This window comes from Euprymna scolopes, chromosome 37 (genome assembly GCF_053919585.1).
Source record: "Euprymna scolopes isolate OS-2025 chromosome 37, ASM5391958v1, whole genome shotgun sequence".
NCBI lineage: Eukaryota > Metazoa > Mollusca > Cephalopoda > Sepiida > Sepiolidae > Euprymna > Euprymna scolopes.
This window is the reverse complement of record NC_136518.1, coordinates 84,733,626-84,759,321: the sequence shown is the minus strand read 5'-3', so window position 1 is coordinate 84,759,321 and position 25,696 is coordinate 84,733,626. Positions and strand designations below refer to the sequence as shown.

Genomic DNA, 25,696 nt, shown 5'->3' with positions numbered 1-25,696 from the left:
AGCTAAAAAGTAATGTCATGTCGAAATTAGTAACATATTCCATAAAACGTGTACTTTTTACGCTTTCACGATCCATTGATCCGCCATTATTATTTTTGAATTGTTAACTTTAACAATGAAAAGTAACTCATAATTTGGAATCTGTTTATTATTTAAGTATAATTTGCAATTTATTTGGAAAACTATTCATTAGTAATTTTTGACTTTATCATTTTTCGTAATTTTTGGATATTTTACTAATTTCCACATGACAATCAAGTAGTTTTGTTTTAACTGAAATTCAATGTTTCAATTTTCGTTTTTATTCCGAACAAGCTCCAGAGACTATCACCAAATTATTTAATGTAATAATTAAACTATTAAAAAAAGAATTGTCATTTTTTTAATGATTTAATTTCAAATTTTATCTTGCTTTCTCTTCTTGAATAAATTTATTTAAAAAAAAAAAAATCATACATTTAACGAAATGAACTTCTGCCTTTTGACTACGAGTAAAGTGTAGTATCTGTCTGCAACACTTCATCTTTCTCAATCAGTTTATGGAAGAAATACTTCTGAAGCAAATTTCAATTTTGTCCCAATTCAGACCGAGCTGGTAAAAAACTGGTTAGGAACAAAGTGTAGTATCTGTTTTGATACTACACTTTTCGGACCTCGATTCATGGAGGAGAAATCCTTCTAGATTGAGGCAATTTTTATTTTTGTTCTTATCCAAAGTGCCTCTTTTGGGGTGAGCTGGATTTTCCCCACATTAAAAACCGACCTTGTGTCTAACTCAGCCCTTGTGGGGAGGCAAGTAAATAAGAACATTATAAAAAAAAAAAAAAAAAAACGACCTTCGGGCCAAGATCATAGTGTAGTATTTGTTCTGGTGTTGCACTTCACCTTTTCTGTCCTCGGTCGGTGAAAGAGAAGTCCTTCATGACTGAGACAATTTATATTTTTGTACCAATCCAGAGTGCCCTTCTTGGGGAGATGGATTTTCCCCACATTAAAAAACCAACCTTGTTTCTAACTGTCCTCGTGGAGAGATCAGTAAATAAGAAGATTGAAAAAAAAAAAAAAAAAGACTTTATGTCTCTGTCCTCGTGGGGAGACAAGTAAAAATCGGGACTATAACAGAATAATAAATCGATCGTTCCGTTCAATAAAAAAGGATTACACCATCCAGCATATCGATTAGATTTGACACAACTCCACGACTTCGATTAGGTTGGTTTATGAAATACAGAATTTCAATCAAGTTTTTGTTCAGAATTAATCCACTGAATTCTTACTGTGCTCAATAACAAAGTATAGTTATTAACATGTTCCTGAATTTGTGAGATGAACATTGATTATTCATATATTTTTTTTTCATTATTCGGACTACTGCCCTCATACTGAGCATTATTTGCCCCACGTTTCGATCGATGTAACCTCCGACCTTCTTCAGATGTATCTTGATCGCAAGGACCCGTGGTGCAGTGGACAGAGTACTTGGTAAAATAATAATTTAAAAATTACACTCTTCTAAAGATTGCAGGTTTAATCCTCAATGCAGGCGACACCCAAAATACAAATACTGCAAATTGCTTAGGACTTCTACTCGGTCATGGCTGACGGAACAAGAGCATGCTATTCTCATGAATTAAATAAAGGTTCCATTCGAAATTCCGTGCATATTCCCAAGGTCGGCAAGACCCACCTGAAGAAGGCTGGAGGTTACATCGACCAAAACGTTGTGCAAATAACATTCAAGATGAGAACAGTAGTCCTAAGAAGTTTGGGCTAAGATCACAGTGTAGTATCTGTGTTGATGCTACATTTAAGTTAACTTGTCTTTAGCATAGAAGGGTTTCCCCTACATTGACCAAGACATTTTTCTTTTTCTTTTTTTTTTGCCAACTCCCAGAGTGCCCCTTTTGGGGGAGCTGGTTTTCCTCACATTAAATACGACCTTGTGTCACATTTTTCTCTTGTGGAGAAACAAATAAATAACAATAATACAAAGTAGCTTCAATCTATGACCCCCCCCCCTCGCCAAACTTTCACAAAAAAACACTCGTCTAGCCAAAACCACTATCAATAATTTCCCCGCACTCTTTATCTGTGCCTACACCTAAACATAGATTCCATGAACAAAGTTTCTTTCTTAGAACTGCACGCCTGTGGAACTCTCTCCCGATCGCCTGCTTTTCAGCTGACTACAATCTGATTGTCTTCAAGTCCAAAGTAAACAAGTTCTTGATGAACCGTCCTCCTAAGTAATCCAATTTACAAAATTCCCACTACTAATGCTTACTACGCTAGAATCACATTGACTAATGTATACCCTTTAACCCTTATCCTCGAGTGGCCTCCGGGCCTTGATAAGTGGTGATAGTTTACCTGAGAGCACTTCGTTCAAGCTCCTTGGCTTAACGTTCACAGAAAACACGAGTTGGAATAGATACATCGAGACCATTGCTAAGGCTGCTGCAAAGAAGGTGGGCTCTCTCTATTGTGCTAGAATGTTACTTACGCCTGAAAGTATCCTGTACCTCTACAAAGCCACCATTCCCCCATGTATGGAGCACTGCTGTCACATTTGAGTTGGTACATCTGCTACTAGTCTCTCGCTCCTGGACAGGGTTCAAAAGGGAGTTGCTAAGGTCCCAAATTGGCATCTAAACTTCAGCCCCTGTCCCACCGACAAAATGTTGCATCCCTCTGTCTGTTTTACAAATATTTTAATGGTGGATGCACTGACGAAGCCCTTGTACTCCCTCAACGAAAATACCCCTGACAAACAGCGAAGTCCCACCCCTACACAGGTGAAAGAAAGCCTTTTACTCTAATAGCTTCTTCCCCAGAACTGCAAGACTTTGGAATTCCCTTCCGGGTCCCTGCTTCCCCAACTGTACTGACATGCAGAAGTTCAAGTGTAATGTAAACAGACATCTTGCTGCTCAACTCCCTACATAGTACCCCTACAACTTATGTCCCTGATAGTAGCCACCTACATCAAAGTGGCATTGTGCCTTGTTTGGGGGCGAAAATGTAATAAAAAATAAATAAAAAGATTCCCTTTTTTTTTTTGTTTGTGTAAACATTTTGGCTCATAATTGTAGACATGTTTCAATTCCAGCAAGAAATCAGCTCAACTTCTGACAAAGTTCTTTTTTTTTCCTCAATTTTCTTATCTTTTTGTTTTTGCCTGGAGATGGGGCATCCTACTGGATACCAAATATTCATCTTATTTCAGAGATTCTAACAGGAATTTTTTTTTTTAAGATTTTGATTGTCCGTTTAAGTGTAACTGTATCTCTTTTGCATTTAGTTCAGCAGGTATATTTGCCACATAGTTTTTGAAATATATTTTTCACGAGCCAGCTCGCCCCTATAAATTAAAAGGAGTTAGTTCGTTACTAATCGCCTATCGTCCATGAAACGCTGACGGTACTGCTCAGGCATTTTTATAGGCCAAAGTGCGTTTGCGTTAATCCTAATTCGCTATCTTTTCAAAACTACACCTGACTTTGCGTCGGTAAAAACAATACAATTAAAACGTTCCGAATGAGCATCCAGAGGATTTCAGTTCTGACGGAGTCGGTCCTGTGTATTGACGGAGAATCTAGTCAATCCCGGAAATTGCCACAGCAGTTTACGATTTAAAAGCCACCCCGTCTTTTGTTTATTTATTTTTGTTACTTCTACTGAATTCGAAAGCCTTTAACCTGTCGAATAAGATGATTCTGATTTTAGAATTCAACCTAATTTTTTTTTAAAGTACAGAAAAATCTTTGATGGACGTATCCTTTAAGGGAGAGAAATTTTTAAAATCACGGAAACTGAGCAAGTAGTTTTATTTTTAACTAATAAAATTAAGTTTCTATGAATAAGCAAAAAGGGGCAGTCTTGCGTCACGATGTTAAAAAAAAAATAAAATAAAAAACAAGGGCAGATAAGTAGACAATAATTCAAAGATAAGCGTCGTAATGCTACCGATTTCACGATAATTGCTTTAAAATCGTTCAAAAATGATTTTCTTTATAAAAATAAAAGTACTTGATCAATTTACGTGGTTTTTGGAAGATGACATTTTCGATCCGTGCCATGTAAAAATGTTTGTGGTATTTTTTAATTAGGTTGAATTCTAAATAAAAACAGAAAGTTGAAAAAAAAAAAACAATGGCCTTAAAAAGTCTAAATAAATCCTTATGCTTTATAAAGAAAATATTTTTAAAATTTAGAAGCGATTTTTAGATCCAAGAATTTTAGAGATCAAAACAAGATTGCCATAACGATTGGTTTATAATAAGTTGATTTAATTAATAATTCAATGACCAAACGAATGTTACAATAATTAAATTTAACTTGCAAAATAAAATTAAAACAAAACATTCAAAGTAAAGAAAAAAGAAAAAGCTCCCAATTAATGCCGGATGGGTTGGTAGTAATAATGTTGTGGATGTTCAAAAAGCGATTTGACAATCAATGTTTGGGATAAGATTTTGTTTGCAGTTTTTAACACTTTTGAATAAACTTCATAATAAAGTAAAATAATTATTTTGTTGTACACACGTTTGCGTGTTTTAGAATTAAACTTAACTACACGTAAACACATCAGTTGCTACAGTACACACTACAAAACACAGCAGTACAATAAATGACAGTCTCCACACACACACAAAGAAGCGAAATTATTTCCGTGTTTATATATATATATATATATATATATATATATATATTAGTTTTGTATGCGTGTGTGTAAATTGCTTCTTTTTTTTTTTTTAAGTGGTTAGTAAATGTTTATGTAAATTTAATGGGTTGTATCCAAGCAAGCTATACTCGTAGTTAATTAAATATAATTTACTAAAATTGTTCTTAAAATGTTAAAATAGTTCGTTATTTAAAATTACGATTTCTATCCAGAAAACGGACTGTCCTGAAATAATAACGTTAGACATTTAGAAACCCATTCTTAATACGCTGAGGGAGAAGGTGTTTTATAAGCATATACTTCACCTAACAGTTTAATAAACGAAAGATATCACAATTGAAAACCTTACCTAAAAAAAAATAAAATAAATAACACGGTCCGTATTCTTTATAATTACGCAAATTACTAACAATTTAAATATTTTACGAATAATTTTAGTTAATAATATTTAACTAACTTTGAGTGCATCAAATTTATATAAAAATTTACTACAAAAAAAAAATAAATAAAAATTAAATCCCAAATAAACACGCACACACGCAATATATTTACATTAACAACCAACAAATTCATTGACTGTTTTCTATAAATTAATTGTTTTCTGTTAAATTTGATTAACTTTAATTTATTTTCAAATGTTTATCAATAATTGTATTAGAATTTTAGTTAAAAATACAGGGTATTTCCATAATTATTTATTAAAAACACAACACGATTTGAGGGGAAGGGGTTGATAATATATTTTTATAAAGGCGGGTGTGTCTTTGGATATTTAGTTAAACACATTAATCTTAATAACTTATCCGCTTTTTTTGTTTTTATCTTAGTTTGTAAATAATTACATTAAATTTCTTTCATGCCGCAATAATTATTGGGTATCTGAATAATTCTTGACACACAGTAAGATCCCTTGGATAGATATAAATATATTTTTATGCGTGTGTGTTAAGGAATATGACTGTGTCAATAGTTATTCATAACATTTATATATTCGTTGATGTGTGTATAATTACACGGTCCGTGTAGCTATTTTATATCGCAGTGAGTAACAATGTTTAGCCGCATGTGTTAAAAAAAAAATACTATATCAACAGAAGAGAGAGAGAGGGAAAGTTTATGGTAGCCATATTGATAGAGCGAGTGAAAAAGCGCATAAAAAAATTTTTAACCGCGAAAGCTCCCTTCACTGTCAATCGCTTCCAATGGTAAATCAGGGTAGCTGGGACGGGTAACGACTTACCATTTTGAACGTTGAGGGCATTGAGGGCCTCTATGGCCGGTTGTGGGTCGCTGTTGCTCCTCTGTCGCTGGTACTCGCGGTTTTCGACTGTCACCTCTGTTTGGGTGGCCATTTCAACGTCAGCCATGTTCAGAGTTCACTTCCGGCGTGACCTCGTGTCCCGAGGTCATCTGCTGAACTGGGGGAGGGGAGAGCGAGAAGGATTACAACAATTTTTGTTTTTTTTTTTCAGGATACTTTTTTTTTATTTATTTATTTGCCTACTTTGCATTTTGGTTTGTTTCCTTCAAAATGCAACAATAAAAAAATATGTAATCAGATGCTTCAGAAAAAAAATATAGGTTTCGCTAGCAAGGAGTAAAATATATCAGCAGCAGAGAAAAATCGTGTTTTCTGTTAAGCAGTTTCTCTCTCTCTCTCTCTCTCTCTCTGCAATCGAAACCTCTCTTTTTCCCCTTTTTCATCGCTTCCCTATCTCGTGCTCACTCACTCTATCTATTTTCCACAAACCGAAATGGTCTCCCTCCCTCCTTTTGTCTGTCTGTCTGTTTCTCTCTCTCTCTCTCTCTCTCTCTCTCTCTCTCTCTCTCTCTCTCTCTCTCTCTATACACACACATATATATGTGTGTGTGTGTGTGTGTGTGTGTGTGTGTGTGTGTGTGTGTGTGTGTAATGTAATGTAATAAAAATTAAACTGAAAAATAATTTTCAATACCCATCTTATAATGTACCTATTTACCATGCCTCCCCACGGGACAGAGTTAGACACCAGGGTCGTTTTTTAACGTGGAGAAAAGGTACAAAAATAAAAATTATCTCAGTCGTGAAGGATTTCTCCTCCACCGAAAGAGAACAAGAAATAGAAGTGCAGCAAACTGCAACATCTGAAGAACAGATACTACACTTTGATCTTGTCCCAAAGGCATAATGTAATAAAGTTCCTATGTAACTTTACGCTTTGTCTTAATTAATTCTCTCTCTCTCTCTCTCTCTCTCTCTCTCTCTCTATATATATATATATATATATATATATATATATATATATATATATATATATATATATATATATATATATATTCTGCTACAATATTTTATATTTTGTTTACAGATAGATTTTAGATGAGACAAGTCGTTGGTACCGTCGGTTTCAAACCAGATAATTAGGACCGTTTTAGATACCTATATCAAGCTCTCTTGAGCCAATACTCATCTCTCTCTCTATATATATATATTCCGAAACCAACTTAAAAAAAATTTAAATTGCTGAAAGATAGCTTTGAGTACTTTAAATTTTTTGTAATTGGTTTCGGAATATATTATTTTCCTGTCAGTAACTCACTCTAAATTTGTTTTAATCAAAGGAATAATAATAATAATAATAATAATAATAATAATAATAATAATAATAAAATTAGATTCATCATGTGTTCAATAAAAAATCTAGGACCCAAAATCTTCAAGTAAAGAACAACTCTCCACCACCACCACTCCCCCCAAAAATATTAGAAAGAATCAATGTTATTTATTAGCTTAAATGCCCTTTGAAGGAATGTAACTCCAATAATAATAATAATAATAATAATAATAATAATAATAATAATAATAATAACAAAGTTAATAGCTACATTGGTTTACAACCACGACCCTATCTTGCTGCCTCACCATGAATCTTGTAAACTCTAGCTCAGGAGTGCCCATTACGTCGATCGCAATCAACTGGTCAATCACGAAGGCATTATGGCTAGATCGTATAGTATTGAAAAAAAAACGTTGATGCTAGCAAACTTTCAGAACCTCACGACAGAACTGGAGATACAAGAGCAGTCTCTTGACAGTGCACATTAGGTAAAGTGAATTGGCAACTGTCTTTTAGAGTTCGATAAACGTTTTCAAGACTTTGTTTTACTCAAATTAATTGCTATATTTATGTGCTATCCTTTCCAGAAAGATACTGCTTTTTTTTTTTCAGTCGCATCGAAAATTTCAACACCCAAACTCTTCTGGTGTGAGGGATGAGATTCTGACACTATAAGCCGACATTCAACTGATGCAGCGTTCATGGACAATTATGAAACTTACTCACAGATGACCTCCACATCAGTAAATGTACTGCCTTCTTGACTGCATTATTTGGTTTCAACTTATTTATGTGAGTCAGTCTTTTCCCGCATAAAGATCATTAAGTCCAAATACCGCTCCACCATGACTGATGAGCATCTATAAGTCTGTTTGAGGCTGGCTATTATATATGCATCCGTAACGTTTTTGTTTTTCATTACCATGCGATCTACCAACAAAGTCTCTGTGATCAACCAGTCGATCGTGATCGATGTAATGGGCACCCCTGGTCTACAGTTGATAACAATTATTAATAAATATTACAAATCATTGCCATGCATAAAAACTAAGTTGGTTTGGTAGAGAAATTCATTCTAAGGCGTTTTATATCAATTATGTGCTGTGATGTTGTTGATGGCTTACTAAGTGTTAATTATTTTGTACTTTTATCCATAACTCTCTACTGTCCGGACTATGCATCCTTGACTGATTCCATCTAATGCAAGTCATCAGAGTAAGGTAATGACAAAAAATACACAGAGCTGTATGTGCAACATGGCTTGATGCAATAATGCAACGTACACCTGCATATATTGTACATATAAAAATAATTTACAATATATTTACAAATAACGTGTTTTGCAGTTTTAGTAGGTTGTAGATCAGACTTAGTCATAAATAGCTCTCATGCCGAAAAACTGTGTGCACTTCTGCTGTTGACTTTGATTGCAAACAAGATTTTGTGTCTTTGAATTTTTGAGATGAGGATTGATTTTTGTATTATTTGGATTCTTTGGACTAATGTTCTCATCTTAGGTGTCATTCTCACAGCGTTTCGATCCATGTAACCTTTGACCTTCTTCAGGTGTATCTTGTTGAACTCGGGAATCAGCATGAAATTTCGAAGTTCTTAGTAATTTGCTATGGTATTTTGAATGTCGCTCTCATGCTGAAAAAGTGTGTGCACCCCTGCTCTACAAAAACACAAGTGACTTTTCCCAGTTATGTTTTTGTAGATGTTGATGTGTTTTCAATGATAGCTGTTGAAAAAAACTTTCAACTGTTTCAATATTTTAAGTGATAAGTACACGGAAGAACCTGAATACAACTTTGTAAAATGTGTGAAACAGACGGGAGAAATAGTGAAAGGCGGGTTACTGATGTCACATGATGGGCGGGCCTATGTCGGACACCGATTACATCAGCTAGTGTTGATCTTGATGAGGGTCGAACTAAGTACAGGCTAAAGGGACATGAAGTTTGGGAAATAAACGAGTTCTCATGATGGATAAATAGGAAGAGATGTCATGTGAGGTTCAAGAAGTCAAAGAGAAAAAAACTAAGAAACGTCAGGAAATGATGCATGACGTCACGGTTATCAAGGTGGACAAAGAAACAAGGGTTCGAGATCGGTTTGGCCTTGGAACGGGCGCGAGACAGATTCCAATAATGCTGTAATAACTGAAAGGAAAATAATCGCCAAAAGTAAAATCCACCCCCCCCAGATCTCTGTTTGCTGTGTCCATCCATTTATTCTTAATAAGATACTTAATTAGTTAATTAATTAGTTAATTAATTAGTTAGGTAGATTTTAGCAGTCACAAATAAAGGGCTATTTTCTCCTGTGAATCAACACACCCTCCGACTGAGTGATTTGACCACACACAGACCAATCAAAAGGCAGGGTGCATTGATTCATCTAAGTTTCTAAGGAACTTCTTTTAGCCCAGAGAGTCAGTCAGGAGAGAGAACTAAATCAGATGCAAATTCCAGACTCTTCTCTCCCTTCTCTCTCGTTCCTGTCCACTCGAAATTGCAGCATCGATGGCTTTCATAGAAAACAACTCCACAAAGAACGACTGCCTGACCAACACAGGCAAAGAACTTTCTATCTCTTCTTTATCAACTCAGACACAGTCCAACTGTCAACTTTCTGCTGCAGAAATAAATCCTTTCATTGTTTTGTTTATAAAAGAGGGTTCTTATTCATTCCATGCTCCGCGTTCGAAAACTACTAATCATTTTATTAGGGGTACAAAGCAACAATCAATCCCCTAAAAGTCTCCCTCTTATACATGGTTGAACAATAAAAGCGCCGCCCTAAAGAAAACAACACTACAGCTTTATTTGAAAACTTTTATTGAAAATATCAATTCAGGTAACTTGATTATGTGGTAGAGTTGACATCTATTCAATGTAGCCGCCTTCAGCCTCAATTACCGCCTTGGCATCGGTCCAGAACTGGGAGCATGGCTTTTCCACAAGTGCTGGCAGGAGTTCAGTGAATACTCGGCAGATAGTGGAGATCAGGCTGTTGATGCTGTGGGAGGTCATGTTGGTGATATCCTCGATGTATGACCAAATGAAATAGTCTAGCGGATTCAGGTCGAGGGGAAAGGGAGACTAGTGAGAGAAGGACTGCTATCTACATTAAACTGGCTACCTCTCTCGACTCTGCAGGCAGTGGTATATCCTAACAATTAACAGAGGACAACTTGGATTCAGTAAATAATTAATAATGCTGTGAAAATGCACTGGTTGACCATTGGAAGACTTACCTATAAAAGTTGCTTTTTAGGGTTTTATTAACACGTTCACTATCCAATGTTTGTAGCCATGATAAAAATATGTGTGTGAGTATTAAGTTCCTATTTACAATGCCTCCCCACGGGACAGAGTTAGACACCAGGGTCGTTTTTTTTGACATGGAGAAAAGGAACAAAAATATAAATTGTCTCAGTCGTGAAGAATTGGAAACAAAATTGACTTCTTTTTTTTTTTAATTTGGAAAGAAAAATGTGAAAATTTGGAAGGGAAAACCTTTTTTAGAAAAGTTACCAAAAAATGGGAATTTTTGGCAAACAATTGGAAAAAAATGTTTGTGTGTGTGTGTGTGTGTGTGTGTGTGTGTGTGTGTGTGTGTGTGTTAAGTTGGAAAGAAAATGGACTGTTTTTTTTTTTTTTAACTTGGAAAGAAAATGTTACATGCGAAAATTTGGAAAAACAATTTTGCTCTGCAGTAAAAACCTCAACCTGAACATGTTCAGTAATCACTTTTTTATCATTGTAAAAACGAAGGTTTAAAAAAAAATGGCATCCAGAGAAACCTATTAGAGTAAACATCGAGATAGTAAAAGTGTTAATATTGTAAACAGTTCTTGTCAGTAAGAATTTAAAATGTGCTATTCGTTCGCAACAGACATAAATACACTTGAAACAAGCTTGGATAACCCTAAAAAGCAACTTCTAAAAGGTAAGACTTCCGGAGGTCAGCCAACACACTTTCATCATTAATGAAGATTCGGTTCACATTAAAGTAAGTAAACTTCATTTTGTATCTATACAAATCCATTCCTCTAAACTATTATTCTCTTCACACTATTATACCTATATAATAAAGTAAGGTCGATTTTCTCCCCAAAAGCTTTCTGTCAGCTACTTGGGCCAAGTCTTCATGCTGTGTTTCCCAAAAAAATCGATTCGTTTTCTTTCAAATTTTCTTTCATTTCACAGTGTAAACTGTGTCTCTCAACTAACTTTTACATAGAAGATTGCAGCCATTTTTTACTCACAGCATAATATAGCAAAATGCCTCCCCAAGGTACCAGATTTGAACTGCACACTTCCAGTGGAGATTTGGTTAGTACTCTCCCACCTCGGTCTTTCCATCCTCCCTGACCCTTCACAACTAGTTGGTGTGGCGTCAGTCGATGTCATCTACACCAGTTTTTTTTATTATTATTATTATTATTATTATTATTATTATTATTATTATTATTATAAGGGTGCTTGTGCAGTGTACGCACATGTATTTTAAATAGTATTTCCAAGTTAAATTAAATTTTAGGTTTGTATTACTGTACACAAAGATTTGAAAAAGTTGTCAAAAAACAAATATACAACAAATAAATGTTATCAAAGGCAAGATAAGTTACTTTTCTACCTAACTGGATATCTTTTTAGGTGTTTGTATTATTATACACATAGATTTGAAAAAGTGGTCAAAAATCAAATATATGCCAAATAAATGTTACCAAAGGCAAGTTAATTTACTCTTCTACCTAACTGGAAAGGTTTTTAGTGGTTTTACTCTCTTTAAAACGTTTAATTGCTTAGGAAATCATACAATGTTTATCGATATTTTTTAAAAAGAAAAATGTCGGTATGCTCGTTATTAAACTCGGTAAGTTTGGGAAAATGAGTTTAAACAAACAAATTATACAAAATACTGTTAGAAACCCACCGAATATATGTCCTCCTATGTCACGGTAACATATATTGAGCGAGTTTCTAACAGTATTTTGTATAATTTTTTTGTTTAAACTCGTTTTCCCAAACTTACCGTGTGCAACAGCAAGCATGCCGCCATTTGGATTTTTCAAATACATTGGTAAACACTGCATGTTTTTCGAGCCGAATAAACACTTTACATTAAATAAAAACACTAAACATTTATCCAGATTGGTAGAAAAGTAACTTATCTTGCCTTTGATAACATTTATTTGTTATATATTAATTTTGTTTGACAACTTTTTCGAATCTATGTGTATAGTAAAACAAACCCACCATGTAAATTATTTACAGTTAAAATGTTATAAAAAATAAAAACTTGAAGTTTTTCATACATTTCAAAGAAATAAATTACGTCCGGTGCTAAAATATTGAAAATTCACCGATCATTAAAAAAAAAAAAAACTGCCGTGAAAAATTCTAACTTTAAAATATTTGGAAATACTCAGTGAAAAGTTTTATTTATTATTAAAAGAACAGACTGAAAAATATTATATAAAAATTGTTTGTTTTGCAGTAAAAATAAATAAATAAAATGAAATATTTGAGTTTCTCTTGTGACGTCAGAGCAAAGCGAACATTCAATCTCTCTACTTACTCTCTCTATATATATCTCGCTATCTCTCTCTCTCTTCCTAAGACCTAATCAACCAGATAACCCCCTCTCTCTGTAAATGATGTGGCGTGGCAGTCACTTGGCTGAGGGAAGTGGGATAGAGGTTGGGTGTGAATATCGCCGTAACGAGCGGAAATACGTCGTCATGGCAACCAGACAGCGAACATTTGTGGCGGGAAAAGCGGACCACGAGGGATTTGAAAATAAGAAATAAACAGTTGGCGAAAAGAAGCGATACAGCCTGGTGTACAAACATTATCTCCGAGAATCGAACCTCATCGAAGATTGAGATTTGAATCAATTGAATTGCGGATTATTATTCAAATACAATCGTATTGTCGATTGAACTCAACATTTAATCTGATTGAGATTTGAATTAATTAAATTGCGGATTATTATTCAAATACAATCGTATTGTCGATTGAACTCACATATATTCTTTTTTGGAACTAAGATTCGCCATCTCAACTTTTTACTTGGATATTGTGAACTTATGATCCGTGTTTACCCTAACGGACAAAACAGCTAAGTTTGGCCTATCTCATGCCAATATCTTTTCTTATCCACAAACTTCTATACATATTGTACTGTAATTGCATGTCGCATACATCTGGCAAACATCCCCAAAAATACATCTATCTCACTCATTCTTTTTATCGGAGCTTTTTCTTCTTCCTTTTTGTACATAAAAGTCTTCCTTGAATTTTAAACTTTGATTGAGTGTTTGTTTCGTCATTCATTACTCTGTTGTTCCATTCCCCTTAATGATATGTTTCGCTGGTTGATCTGACATCCGACGATTAACCGAAGATAATTATGAGACATTGGATATAAAATAAAATAAATTTTTGTGTCTCGATTTGATTGCCAATCAATTCGGTCATCCATTAACCGGGTCGTGACACTCTGATAGAAATAAAAGTTCAAAAACTAGTTCACTTACTATATTTTGTTAGATTAAAATTATCCCAATGTGCAATTATAATAATTATTATCCAAATAGAGAATTGTTCTTTCTCTTTAGAACATACATGGACATTCGGTAACACATATTGGTAGCCATGGATAATCGATAACACAATCGGTAGTCATATTTTTTATGCCTGTTAGCATGACCATGTGGTTGAATACCAGAAACTTCCTATACCTACAAGTTCATCAGGAAATGATGTTACGCTGTTGTGTTCACCTTTCAGTGGTGGTGACATGACTCCATTGGATTGGTTAATTCCTATTGCTAGTGTCTATAAGTAGAACCTCCAACTTTCGGTGATCATACCCTCTTTTATATAAAAAATATTGCAACAAATACACTCATTGACTCTTATTCTCGAGTAGCTTGCAGGCCTTAATAAGGGGTGACGGCCATGTAAAAAAAAATGTCACAACAAAATAATAACTTTACCAGGAAAATTAGAGAAATTAAGCTAATTCCGATTTTATTTAAGAATAACAGTATAATAGAATAGAAGAATAGCAGATTATGTGCACGATTCTATTTTTGAATGGCTCGCATTCGCCGGAAAAAATATTTGCTAAAACATTTTTAAAACTTATTTCTTACTTTTCTTCATTTATTTGATTATTGTTTTTAATTATTATTCTAATTCAAGTGCAAATATATTAATAAAACGTCTGCTATGACAAAATTGCCTGTGAGATGGGTGTATATGTTGATGACACCACACTCTATAACAGACACGACAGAAAAACAAATGAACACATATCTAAAGAAATGGCAGAAGCACTAGAGGATGACCTCCGGTCTGTAGTGGAATGAGGACATAAATGGATGGTCACATTCAATGCTGCCAAGACAAAACTCGTTTCATTCAATAATTACAAGAAACCTTCTCTACTACCAATAGCAATGGCCAATGACTCTTTATCTGAAAGTACATCCTTTAAACTCCTCGGTCTAACGCTCTAAGGAAACATAAGTTGAAGCAATTACATTGAGAGTATTGCCAGGATCGCTGCGAAGAAGGTAGGTTCTCTCTACTGTGCTAGAAAGATACTAATGCCCAAAAATATCCTATACCTCTATAAGGCCACCATTCGCCCATGTATGGAGTATTGTTGTCATATTTGAGCTGGTGCATCTACCACTAGTCTCTCACTCCTAGACAAGGTTCAAAAGAGAGTCGCCAATCTGATAAGTCCTGAACTGTCATCTAAACTTCAGCCTCTGTCCCATCGACGAAATGTAGCATCCCTCTGCCTTTTCTACAAGTACTTTAAGGGTGAATGCTCTGACGAACTGCAAGCACTTGTGCCCTCTCGACGTAAATACCCCCGACAAACCCGACAAGCAGCTAAATCCCACCCCTTCACAGTGGAGATCCCTAGATGTAAGAGAGCCTTCTACTCCAGTAGTTTCTTCCCCAGAACAGCTAGACTTTGGAATTCCCTTCTGGGTTTCTGCTTCCCCAACTGAACTGACATGCAGAAGTTCAAATGTAACGTGAACCGACATCTTGCTGCCCAACTCCTTACACAGTAACCCTGATGCCCATGTCCCTGATAGTAGCCCCCAACAACAAAGTGGCAATATGCCTTGTTTGGGGTAATAAAAAAAAATAAAAAAAAAGCTTTTGTTGTGAATTAATTAATTTAATTCATATAATTCATATATATATATATATATATATAGTTATCCACATACAGTACTGTTTCGCTGTTTCACAGCTCATCAGTGCGGCTAGACAGGCAACTACCTCAAGCCAGGATTGAAACCCGACCATTTGTACGACACTGTATATATATATATAAAAGTGAAATTGTCTGTCTGTGTGTCTGTTTGTGTACATTTCCCTACCAAATTACTCTGTCAATTTTCAGTCTACAGACAGGAGATTTGACATAAGGGGTATTGAGATTTGAGAAAATCTTTTTAATGGATTTTTGGCCAGAAATTTGTCTGTCCAAGGGTCAAAATTCAACGATTTGACCCTTGAAAACTCTATCAAACTCCTCTGCCAATTTTGGGTCTAAACACTTGAAATTTTAGATGTAGGTTACTTGGATATGGATCAAACTTTTTAATTTGATTTGAGCCCAAAACAATAAATGTTAAGGGGTCAAAATTGGGGTCAAAGTTAAAAAAAATTGACCTCTACATTCTCTACAAAATTACTCAGCCAATTTTTGGTGTAAACGTTTAAAGTTTATCCGGACACAGGGCAAGCCTTTTAATCGGTTTTTGGCTGAAAATTTGGTTGCCGAGGGGTCAAAGTTCAATAGATTTGACCTCTGTGGTCTTTAGCAAACTATTCAGCAAATTTTGGGTCGAAACATTTAAAATTTTACATAAAGGCTATTCATACATGCAGCAAGCTTTTTAATCAGTTTTTGGGGCGAAAATTTGGCTGCCAAGAGGTCAAAGTTGAAAGAATTGACCTTTGCAGGCTATACCAAACTCCTCCGCCAATTTTGGGTCTAAACACTTAATATTTTAGATGTAGGTTACCTGGACATGAGTCAAACTTTTTAATATATATCTATATATGTATGCACATAAAGTTATGAACAGTATATAGGGCCCGAGCAAAGCCGGGCTGAACTGCTAATATATATATATATATATATATATATATATATATATATATATATATATATATATATATATATGTATAGTAATTTATAAAATATATATGGCGATTAAGCTACACTGAATATTCGATGTTTCATCCACTCTAGGATTCGTAAGCCTGACAGATCCTAGAGTGGATGAAACGCCGAATATTCAGTGTAGCTTAATCGTCATATATATTTTATAAATTACTAACTAGCTCTACCTACATATTGAGCACTTTTGAAGTAAATACTTAAAGTTTATGCATAAATCTATACTTTCGTATATTAATTTTATGTGAGTAAATGAAGTAGTTATATATATATATTTATATATATATGTATATATATATATATATATATATATATGCATATTTTAAAAGTAAACATTAATCAGAAGTGACTTTTCCAAGTCAATCATTGTCAAACCCAAATATCAGCTGACGTGAAATTGTAAACAAATACAGACGGAATTTGATGAACGACATTATCATCATTATTTTTTTGATTTTATTTTTGCGAATTAGTCCACTGGGCAAATTATTCTTCGTAATATATAATAACCAATAACGATATTTCTTATATCACAATACATACGCAATCTGCATAAATTAAGATATCATGTTTAAGCGTACTGTACGAAAACAAAACACCAATACAAATATTTGATAATATATATTCTTGATGTAATGAAACGTATGACCTTATTCAATTTCAAAAACGGAAAAAAGTCGTTGGAAATTCAAAAATGTGGGTGCATAGCGTTGTGAAAGAGAGTAAGGTTAATTTTTGTTTTAATAACGTCATATAGCCGTTAATAAATTTAAAAAGATATGATGCAATTCATATTCTTTTTGGAACAAATGTGTCCGTTATAATTCAAATATGGATGTGTAACTGAAATGAAATGATTGTATTTTTGTTACGTAATTTATTGACTGATTATATGTATTAGTTATTATAGAAGGTGTTTTCTATGGTGTGAAAAAGTTAATCTACGTCTAAAATTAGATTATGTTCTTTTAACAGGAAGTTTACTTAATAATGGCGATACATTATAGAAACCTCCACGTTGTTTAATTGTGCTTGAATTTGCGATAAATGCTGATTCAAGATGTGTCCGTCGCTTTTCTTTTTTTCTTTTTTTTTCTAATAAATGTAACTATTTTTGTTTGTTTGAAGTCAAAAGTATGATTATGTTGCAATGAGTAAGAGAATAATGCATTCAAAGAATTGCTATTTCTTATATCTCTTTTATGTTCATTGAGCCTTCTCAATGCGTTTCACCAACGTATACATGATGGCAATTTTGGCAAGGAACAGTGTATATGCCTGCATTGGAAACGAGTTCGTTTTGGAGAGGTTTTGTTGTTTTCAATGCTTGTTTTATAGTTTGTGATGTGGTTTGTATGATTGGAATTTCTAGTTTGTTTAGTGTGTTGCAAATTATTGTGTTATTGGTGCGTGTGTAGGTAAAAGAAGATTCTGATTATGAGAGAAATATCTGGTGTATATGATTTTTGTTTATTTATCCTGGAAAATATTTGCATGGCTTTTTTCTTAGCATTTAATATAAAATATGTAGGATATTAAAAGGTTTTCAAAGTATTTGTGAGGTATTTAAATTCTTCGTCCAGATATTCTAGACTGCAAATTCTGAATGCACGGAGGAAGAAACCAATTATCATACTTGTTTTTATTTTGTTATTATGATGTGAGTGGAAGTGTATGACATCATTTTTGTGTGTAGTTTTGTGGTAAACTTTGAAGAATAGTTTATTATTGGGTTTTATAATAAGTATGTCTAGAAAAGCTAATGAATGATTGTTTTCTTTTTTATAGGTGAGCTTAATGGCGGGTTCGACTGAGTCTAATTTGTCTTTAATATTATCTATGTGCGTGTTTTTAAGAAGAAAAATTAAAATGTCGTCAATGTATCTAAAATATTCTGTGTTTGGAGGTAATCTAAATTTGAAAGGACCAGATTCTAGGAATTTTAAGAAAAGGCAAGCTAATACTCCACTAAGAGGGTTACCCATTAGGGCAGGTTGATTTGCAACTTTTTTCAGAAAATCAACAAGGCACTGGTGATGATAGTTGGGGTTTGATGTAAAAAGAACGCATACTAAAAATTAGATTCCTATCTTGAAAGGAAAATTGAGCATTTAATTTTAAAAATCGTGACGGAAAATGCTGAGAAATCCTTAATTTTCATAGCAGTTTACACGAAACTGACTTTGACTTTCTACTATTTTCATAAAAAATGTAATTAAAATTGATATATTTATATGAAATACATTGAAAGAAAAATAAATACATGAATTATAATTTTAATTATGAATCACAACTAGCAAAATATCTCAACCTTTACTGCATTGATTAAACAAAAACTGTAAGAAAATACCCATAGGAGGACCGACATTTTGCTTGTAGAAATTGTTATTGAATTGAAAATAAGTCATGTCAGTTATTAGCCTAATAAATTTTATAAAAGTGTCAGGAGAAAACGGTAAGATAATGTTTGATATTTTAGGTGTGTATGTAGTAAATTGAAACAGTTTGATGAGAACATTAGTGTATAATAATGTTATATCTAAGCTGCGTATAGTTTTGTTTTGTATATTAATGTTTTTTTTTTTTATCTTGTTGAGTAAATCTCCGGAGTTCTTTATATGGGAGTTGCTGATAGTGCCCATTAGTGGAGTCGGGATGTTGGATATGGCCTGTGCTATTTTGTGTGTTGCACTACCGATGCCAGATATTATGGGGTGCATACGGATATCTGGTTTGTGAGTTTTGGGGAGGCCATGACGGGATATTGGAGTGCTATTCAATGTTGATGTTCAAGTTTTGTTGTCTTTTTATAAGTTTTTTAAAAGATTTGTTGAAAGTCTCAATACTTCTATTTGATGTTTTTTTATGGTATATGTGTCTTTGTCTGCCAACAATATTGAAACTTTCTCCAGATATTCATCTTTTTCCATTATTACTATACCATCACCTTTATCAGCTGGTGATATAATCAGGTTCTTGTTATTCGCTAGGTGTTTCAAGGCATCTATGTATCTCTTTGGGAGTATAGTTTCATAGGGCTGAGTAGCTGCGGATGAAATAACATCCTGTATGGAACCTTTTTTTTTAAATCTGTGTGTTTCATGTTTGAAATTATTTGAATATATCCCAGAGAAAAGGCTCAATGAACATAAAAGAGATATAAGAAATAGCAATTCTCTGAATGCATTATTCTCTCATTCATTGCAGCATAATCATACGTTTGACTTCAAATAAGCAAAAATAGTTAAATTTATTTCCAATAAATCGCGAACGGAAACTTCTTGAATCAGCGCTTATCACAACTTTAAGAACAATTAAACAATGTGGAGGTTTCTATAATGCATCGCTAGGTGTATCAGAATTTTTGTAGGAATTTTTGACACCCTAACACGAAACTGCAAATAAAATATAAAAAACTCGTAATTTCTCTTTTAAAGGTGGGTTGTTTATTTTCTTTATGGATTATACTTCCAAAATAAACTATTAAAGTTGTATAAAAATTAATAGAAATATTTTAAAAAAAATAGTAATTAAATTAATTGAATGTTACGAGTTCAGTATTTTTCAATTTTTAAACTTTAAAAATCTATCAAAATTTTTCTATTGATTCAATTTTTACGATATTTTCAGGGCCAATGTGAAATGTTATGCTCTTTCCAATAAACCGAATATAATATTTTAGACAAACGTTTTTTTTAATTCACGCCCCCCCACCATTTTCAAATGTCTATTAAAAAGTAAATAATTAATTTATGTACCAAAGTTTTATATATCACAAATTGAAGATAAAAAATCAATAAATAATATATTCAAACTTAAAAACAAAAAAAGTAGTGTTTTTTAGAAATTTACCTGTAAAGTCCGAAGTTTAAAACCTTTTTTTTTTTTTAAACCCAACGTTGTTTGTTTTTGTGTGTGTGTGTTTTTTTTTAATGAAACCTTGGTCCTTGCTCCTTTAATTGAAAAAAAAATTAGGGCTTGAATGACATTTTTCGAGGAGTTAAGCTTCGAAAGATGGCGGGTGGAATTATTCAATAGTTTTCACGAAATTTCTGACACTGCTAATGCATCGCCATTAATTAGGTTCGGGCAAAAATGGACAAGGGGGGGGGCATAGTTTTAAAAGCCGATTTATCATAATTTTTTTTTTTTCGACTGCTTTTTGATTAGTGTTGAGTTGTTTAGCAGTGTCATGTTCATTTTTTTTTTCTTCATTAGTTTCGCTAAGGTTATTCCAGATATTTCACTTTGATATTGCATAATCAAAAAAAGTGTTGATATGCCACAAATCATCTCTCTCTTTTCATCTCGCTATTGTTTTATTGTCCTCACACTTTCTCTCATGCTTCCCCCTCTCTCTCTCACTCACTACTCCCTGTCTTTCTCTCTTCTAGGTGCGGGCAAAAATGGAATAAAAATAGGGGGGGGGGCCTAGTTTTGAAAGCCGATTTACCATAATTTTTTTGTAGGTTTCCGACTAGTTTTTGATTGCATTTGAAAGATTAAGAAGTAAACTTAATTTCCAAAAGTAAAAAAATATTTGTACACGTGAAAAAAAATTATAAAAAATGTTTTCACAGCGAACTAACCAATTCAGCCAAATTTTGAAGTCAAATAAATTAATTGTAAAAATCCATTAAAAGATAAATATTAGTTTTCTGAGTCTATTTCAAAGATAATTAGTAAAGTAAAGTCCTAAGATATTGAATTAAAAAAAGAAAACACCTTGTTTGTACAAAAAATAGCTTAATTAGCCCCAAAAGCGAGCGATTTTGCTCTTCAAAAAAATTCCAACAAACGGAAGTTTAGTAAACATAGAATATACGGTAGACCAAAATTTCAGCCAGGCGAAAAACTGTGTAAAAATGACGTCATGTAATTCAAAAGGAAGAAAGCGGGGGTGCTCGTTTTCTAATCCCCCCCCCAGATGTGTATCTGTACATTCCTATCCTGAACGTTTGTATCATTTTTACCATTTTTTAATTTATTCATTTTTCTATGTTCCTGTTTTTAAATTTTTTTTTTTTAATTATTGTTCAATATTATATAAAAATTATGTTATGTCGAAAGCTTCACATTCATGCAAGCAATGAAAATATTAAAATCTTGCATATAAAAATTATGCGAAACCTGTAATTAAAAAAAAAAGTAGAAATATTTTTTTCTATTATAATTTTTCTCTGTGAAAATATGAAATAAATAATGCTTAATTCAATGATAATATCGGTAGTTTGAGAAATTAATTTTTCTTCAAGTTATATCGAATTCATTAATATGAACGTTAGAAGTATTTTTCGTAATTTTCCTGTGAAAATTAAATAATTTTTTTAATTTATTATAATTTACGATGCTTTGTTTTCATAAAAAAGCAAAAATAAATTATTTCATTTTTTTTTTACTACAGAAAACCATAATTTAAGTAAAGGTATTTTTTGTTTAAAGAAAATAATACATTTCCACAAAGATTTAAATAAAAATAATGGGTTTAATATATTCTGTCATCATTATTTGATAAATATTGAAAATTTAATTCCTGATTTTTGGTGAATTTTTAAGTAAAGGGAGGGGTCAAAATGTTTATACATTTTGAGCATATCGACTATTCATTTTGCACATACCTACCATTAATAAGTAAACTCCTGTTAAAAGAACATAATCTAATTTTAGACGTAGATTAACTTTTTCACACCATAGAAAACACCTTCTATAATAACTAATACATATAATCAGTCAACAAATTACGTAACAAAAATACAATCATTTCATTTCAGTTACACATCCATATTTGAATTATAACGGACATATTTTTTCCAAAAAGAATATGAATTGCATCATATCTTTTTTAATTTATGAACGGCTATATGACGTTATTAAAACAAAACAAAAATCTTACTCTCTTTCACAACGCTATGCACCCACCTTTTTTGAATTTCCAACGACTTGTTTGTATTACATCAAAAAATATATTTTCAAATATTTGTACTGGTGTTTTTTCTTTTCTTAATTTTACTCATCTAGACGAAGTCTCACAATAAAGACGAAACGTTGATGAACACATGATAATTTTTATATGTAAGATTATGAACACATAGTCTGGTTAGTTCTTATATATATATATATATATATATATATATATATATATATATATATATATATATATATATATGCACACACACACACGCACACACACACATACACACACACACACACACGGTATAATTACGTTACCACACCAGTTCCCGTTCGATCATTAAAGTTAAGCAACGTTGAACCTGGTCAGTACTAAATGGGTGACCATTTGGGACTTCCAGGTGCTGTATGTGCTCTCTGCTTATCTCGGCATTGTTTCCAGTCGTCCTAGACTTCTCCTTGCCACTGAACTCAAGCAGTGATGATTCAGAAGATGTGTGGTTGAAGATTGCGAAACCCTTGCCACACAATTACACATGCAGCTGCCCCTACAGGGGGTATCCTTTGTCTTTTGAGACTAAATGGAGTCATCGATATATATATATATATATATATATATATACTTTTTTTTATTTTTTTTACATGTAGTTCACCACTTATCAAGGCCCAATGGCCACTCAGAGATAAAGGTTATTGCGTGTACAGTAATCAAAGGGACAGTGTAGCAATAGTATTGGAGAATTGATAAGGTGTCATTACTGGGGGGGGGGCGGTTTATCAGGAATTTGTTTGTGTTGGACTTGAAGACATCCAGGTTGAAGTCAGGAGGGAAACAGGCAAACGGAACAGAGTTCCACAGGCGTGCAGTTCTAAGAAAGAAGCTTTGTTCATGGTATCTACGTTTTTATATATATATATATATATATATATATATATATATATATATATATATATATATATATATAATCATTGCAAGTTAATATTTTCCAGAGGTGAAGCAATCAATGGAGTATTAACGAGGTTTATGCAAAAGTGCTCAATTCCAAAGTAGGGCAAGATATACTTTTTATTTGTTCTACATAAGCACTGATATGTCGCTACACATTTACTAGCATGTTTTCGTCAGCCAGCTATCTGTAACTAGAGACCTCTTCAGGCGATATTGCTTATACCAAAGCATAATTACAAAGCTAAATATTATCTTTATATTAGAACCTATAGAAATAGTAGAAAGCTCAATATTATAGCACGCAGACCACTTGGAAAAAACAAGAAAAAATGCTGATGAAAATAAAAATTGAATAAATATTTATCAATCCATCAAAAATTTTAACAGGGAATTATATTATTATATTAGGATTACTTATTTGAGTGTTTGATGAATTAATAAATATTGGTACTACATTTATCCTGAGACAAATGTAACACCAGCAGCTGTATGCAAATGACTGAGTCGTGTGCAAGGTGACGTCACAGCAAGGAAGAAGGAAAGAAAGAGATTATAAAAGGGAGATATAGACGTGTTACATAGGTGGGCCAAGAGCGCCAGGAAGAGTCGTGTCCTAAATATGGTCGGACAAAGACAGAGTACCACATGTTCAGCACAGTAGAGTTTTGTTAAATACATTGGAGTACAAGAAATCTTTTGAACAAGAGACAAGGTGTTATTCTGGAAAGCACCTGTAAGTAAATGTCTGCTGTTTCCCTGAAACAAAGAGTGTGTTGAATTCTTTCCTTGTTTTTGTTTCCTTGTGACTGTCTGCATACAATGTGTAGCTCCCGAGTGTTGACATGTAATGGCTAGGGCTAGGACAACAGCATATTCTTTTCCTTTTTTTGATTCTCAGGTATATATCCATTGATGTCTTATATGTTTTTATGTAGAGTGATGTGGTTCTCGGTTGATTAATTGTGTCTAACTGTGTCAGATATATACTCGAGAGTAAAAAGAACGAAAAGAATATTCTGTTGTCTTAGCCCTAGTAATGACTATGTTATACAAATGCAAGTGACGTACCTTGGTAAAAAGAAGAACCTGTATTTTGCATTTGTAGATCTAAAGAAAGCCTTTAATAAAGTAATAAGAGAGGCTATCTGATGGGCTTTGTGTCAAGTTGGGGTAAACGAATGGTTTGTAAAGGTTTTGCAAGCAATATACAGTAATTTGTAGTAGTTGTACAATAATGCTCAAAGTCATGTTAGCATTGACAGTACATAGAGTTACAGTGCTGAATCATAAGAAATTTCCGGGTTGGTATCTGGAGGCGAATTAATTCACTGGGAGAGATGTGTCTCTAGTCTTAGTTAAGAGATGCATCTAGGAAAAAGTAACTCTGATGACGTCGGCAGCAGGACATTGGATGGCCATGGAAGAGGATGAATCTCTAGCAAATCAACGGCTCTATGGTATTAAGAGTTACCTTATTCGACTGCAGTTATGAGGATGATCTAAGGACAACGGATAGGTGCAAACATGTGAGTCAGATGCCACTGCGCTAGGGAAGGTAATAATGGCAACTCACCCCAATGAATTCTGCAAAGTTCAAAATCATGTGATGTCTTCAGAGGAATCAACCCAACAATGGATCGAAGCCTATATAGAACACTAACCATGATTTCGTCTACGGCATGAACACATGCCACGGCACAGAAGAAGAAGAAGAAGAAGAAGAAGAAGAAGAAGAAGAAGAAGAAGAAGAAGAAGAAGATACAGTTTTAAATGTTTAAGTAAAAGAGTTTCCGGATTCTGTATTAAATTTGTTGTTTTGCATTTTTTTCTTTCTTTTTACAAGGGAGTCATCGCTCATCAAAACCCAAAAGCCAGTAAGGGTGAGTGGTAGTGATCAGTACAACAGCATAGTAATCATTAATGTTGAAAATTGGGTATGGTTTAATTAGCTCAACAAAACCTTGTTTACATTAGACTTGAAGACAGCCATGTTGTAGTCAGGTGGAAAGCAGGTTAGCAGAACAGCGTTCCACAGGCAGGCTTTGTTCATGGAATCTCTATTTAGATTTAGGCACAATTATAGAGAGAGGAAATTGTTGATATTGGTTGTAGTCGAGTGTTGTTTGTGTGGAGCTCAGATGTACACTTGCCATGCAAATAACGATAGGGCAGAGACAGGCTCGCAACGTCTCTTCTGTGGGAAAGAGGTTGGAGGGAAGTGAAAAGGGCATAACATACTAAGTTTCAAAGCCGGTTTTGAACTCTGTCAATGCAGGATAGGTGTCCTGAGCAGCTCCTGCCCAGATGAGGCAACAGTACTCC

At 33.5% G+C, this 25,696-nt stretch overlaps 1 protein-coding gene across 23 annotated transcripts in view; it reads right to left on the bottom strand.

Moving 5' to 3' along the window:
* The window catches only part of LOC145261268 (phosphatase and actin regulator 2-like), an 858,751-nt gene extending 852,408 nt beyond the window's left edge, over positions 1 to 6,343 (bottom strand). For 5 of the 23 annotated variants that reach the window (XM_080119719.1, XM_080119723.1, XM_080119725.1 and 2 more), the window contains exon 1: positions 5,925 to 6,294. In XM_080119719.1, coding sequence (XP_079975845.1) covers positions 5,925 to 6,051 — 127 coding nt within the window. In that variant the 5' untranslated portion in view covers positions 6,052 to 6,294. Of the gene's footprint in view, positions 1 to 5,924 lie in introns of all 23 variants that reach the window. The other 18 variants (XM_080119716.1, XM_080119713.1, XM_080119721.1 and 15 more) reach the window with 12 other exon arrangements.
* Between the last annotated feature and the right edge of the window lie 19,353 nt (positions 6,344 to 25,696).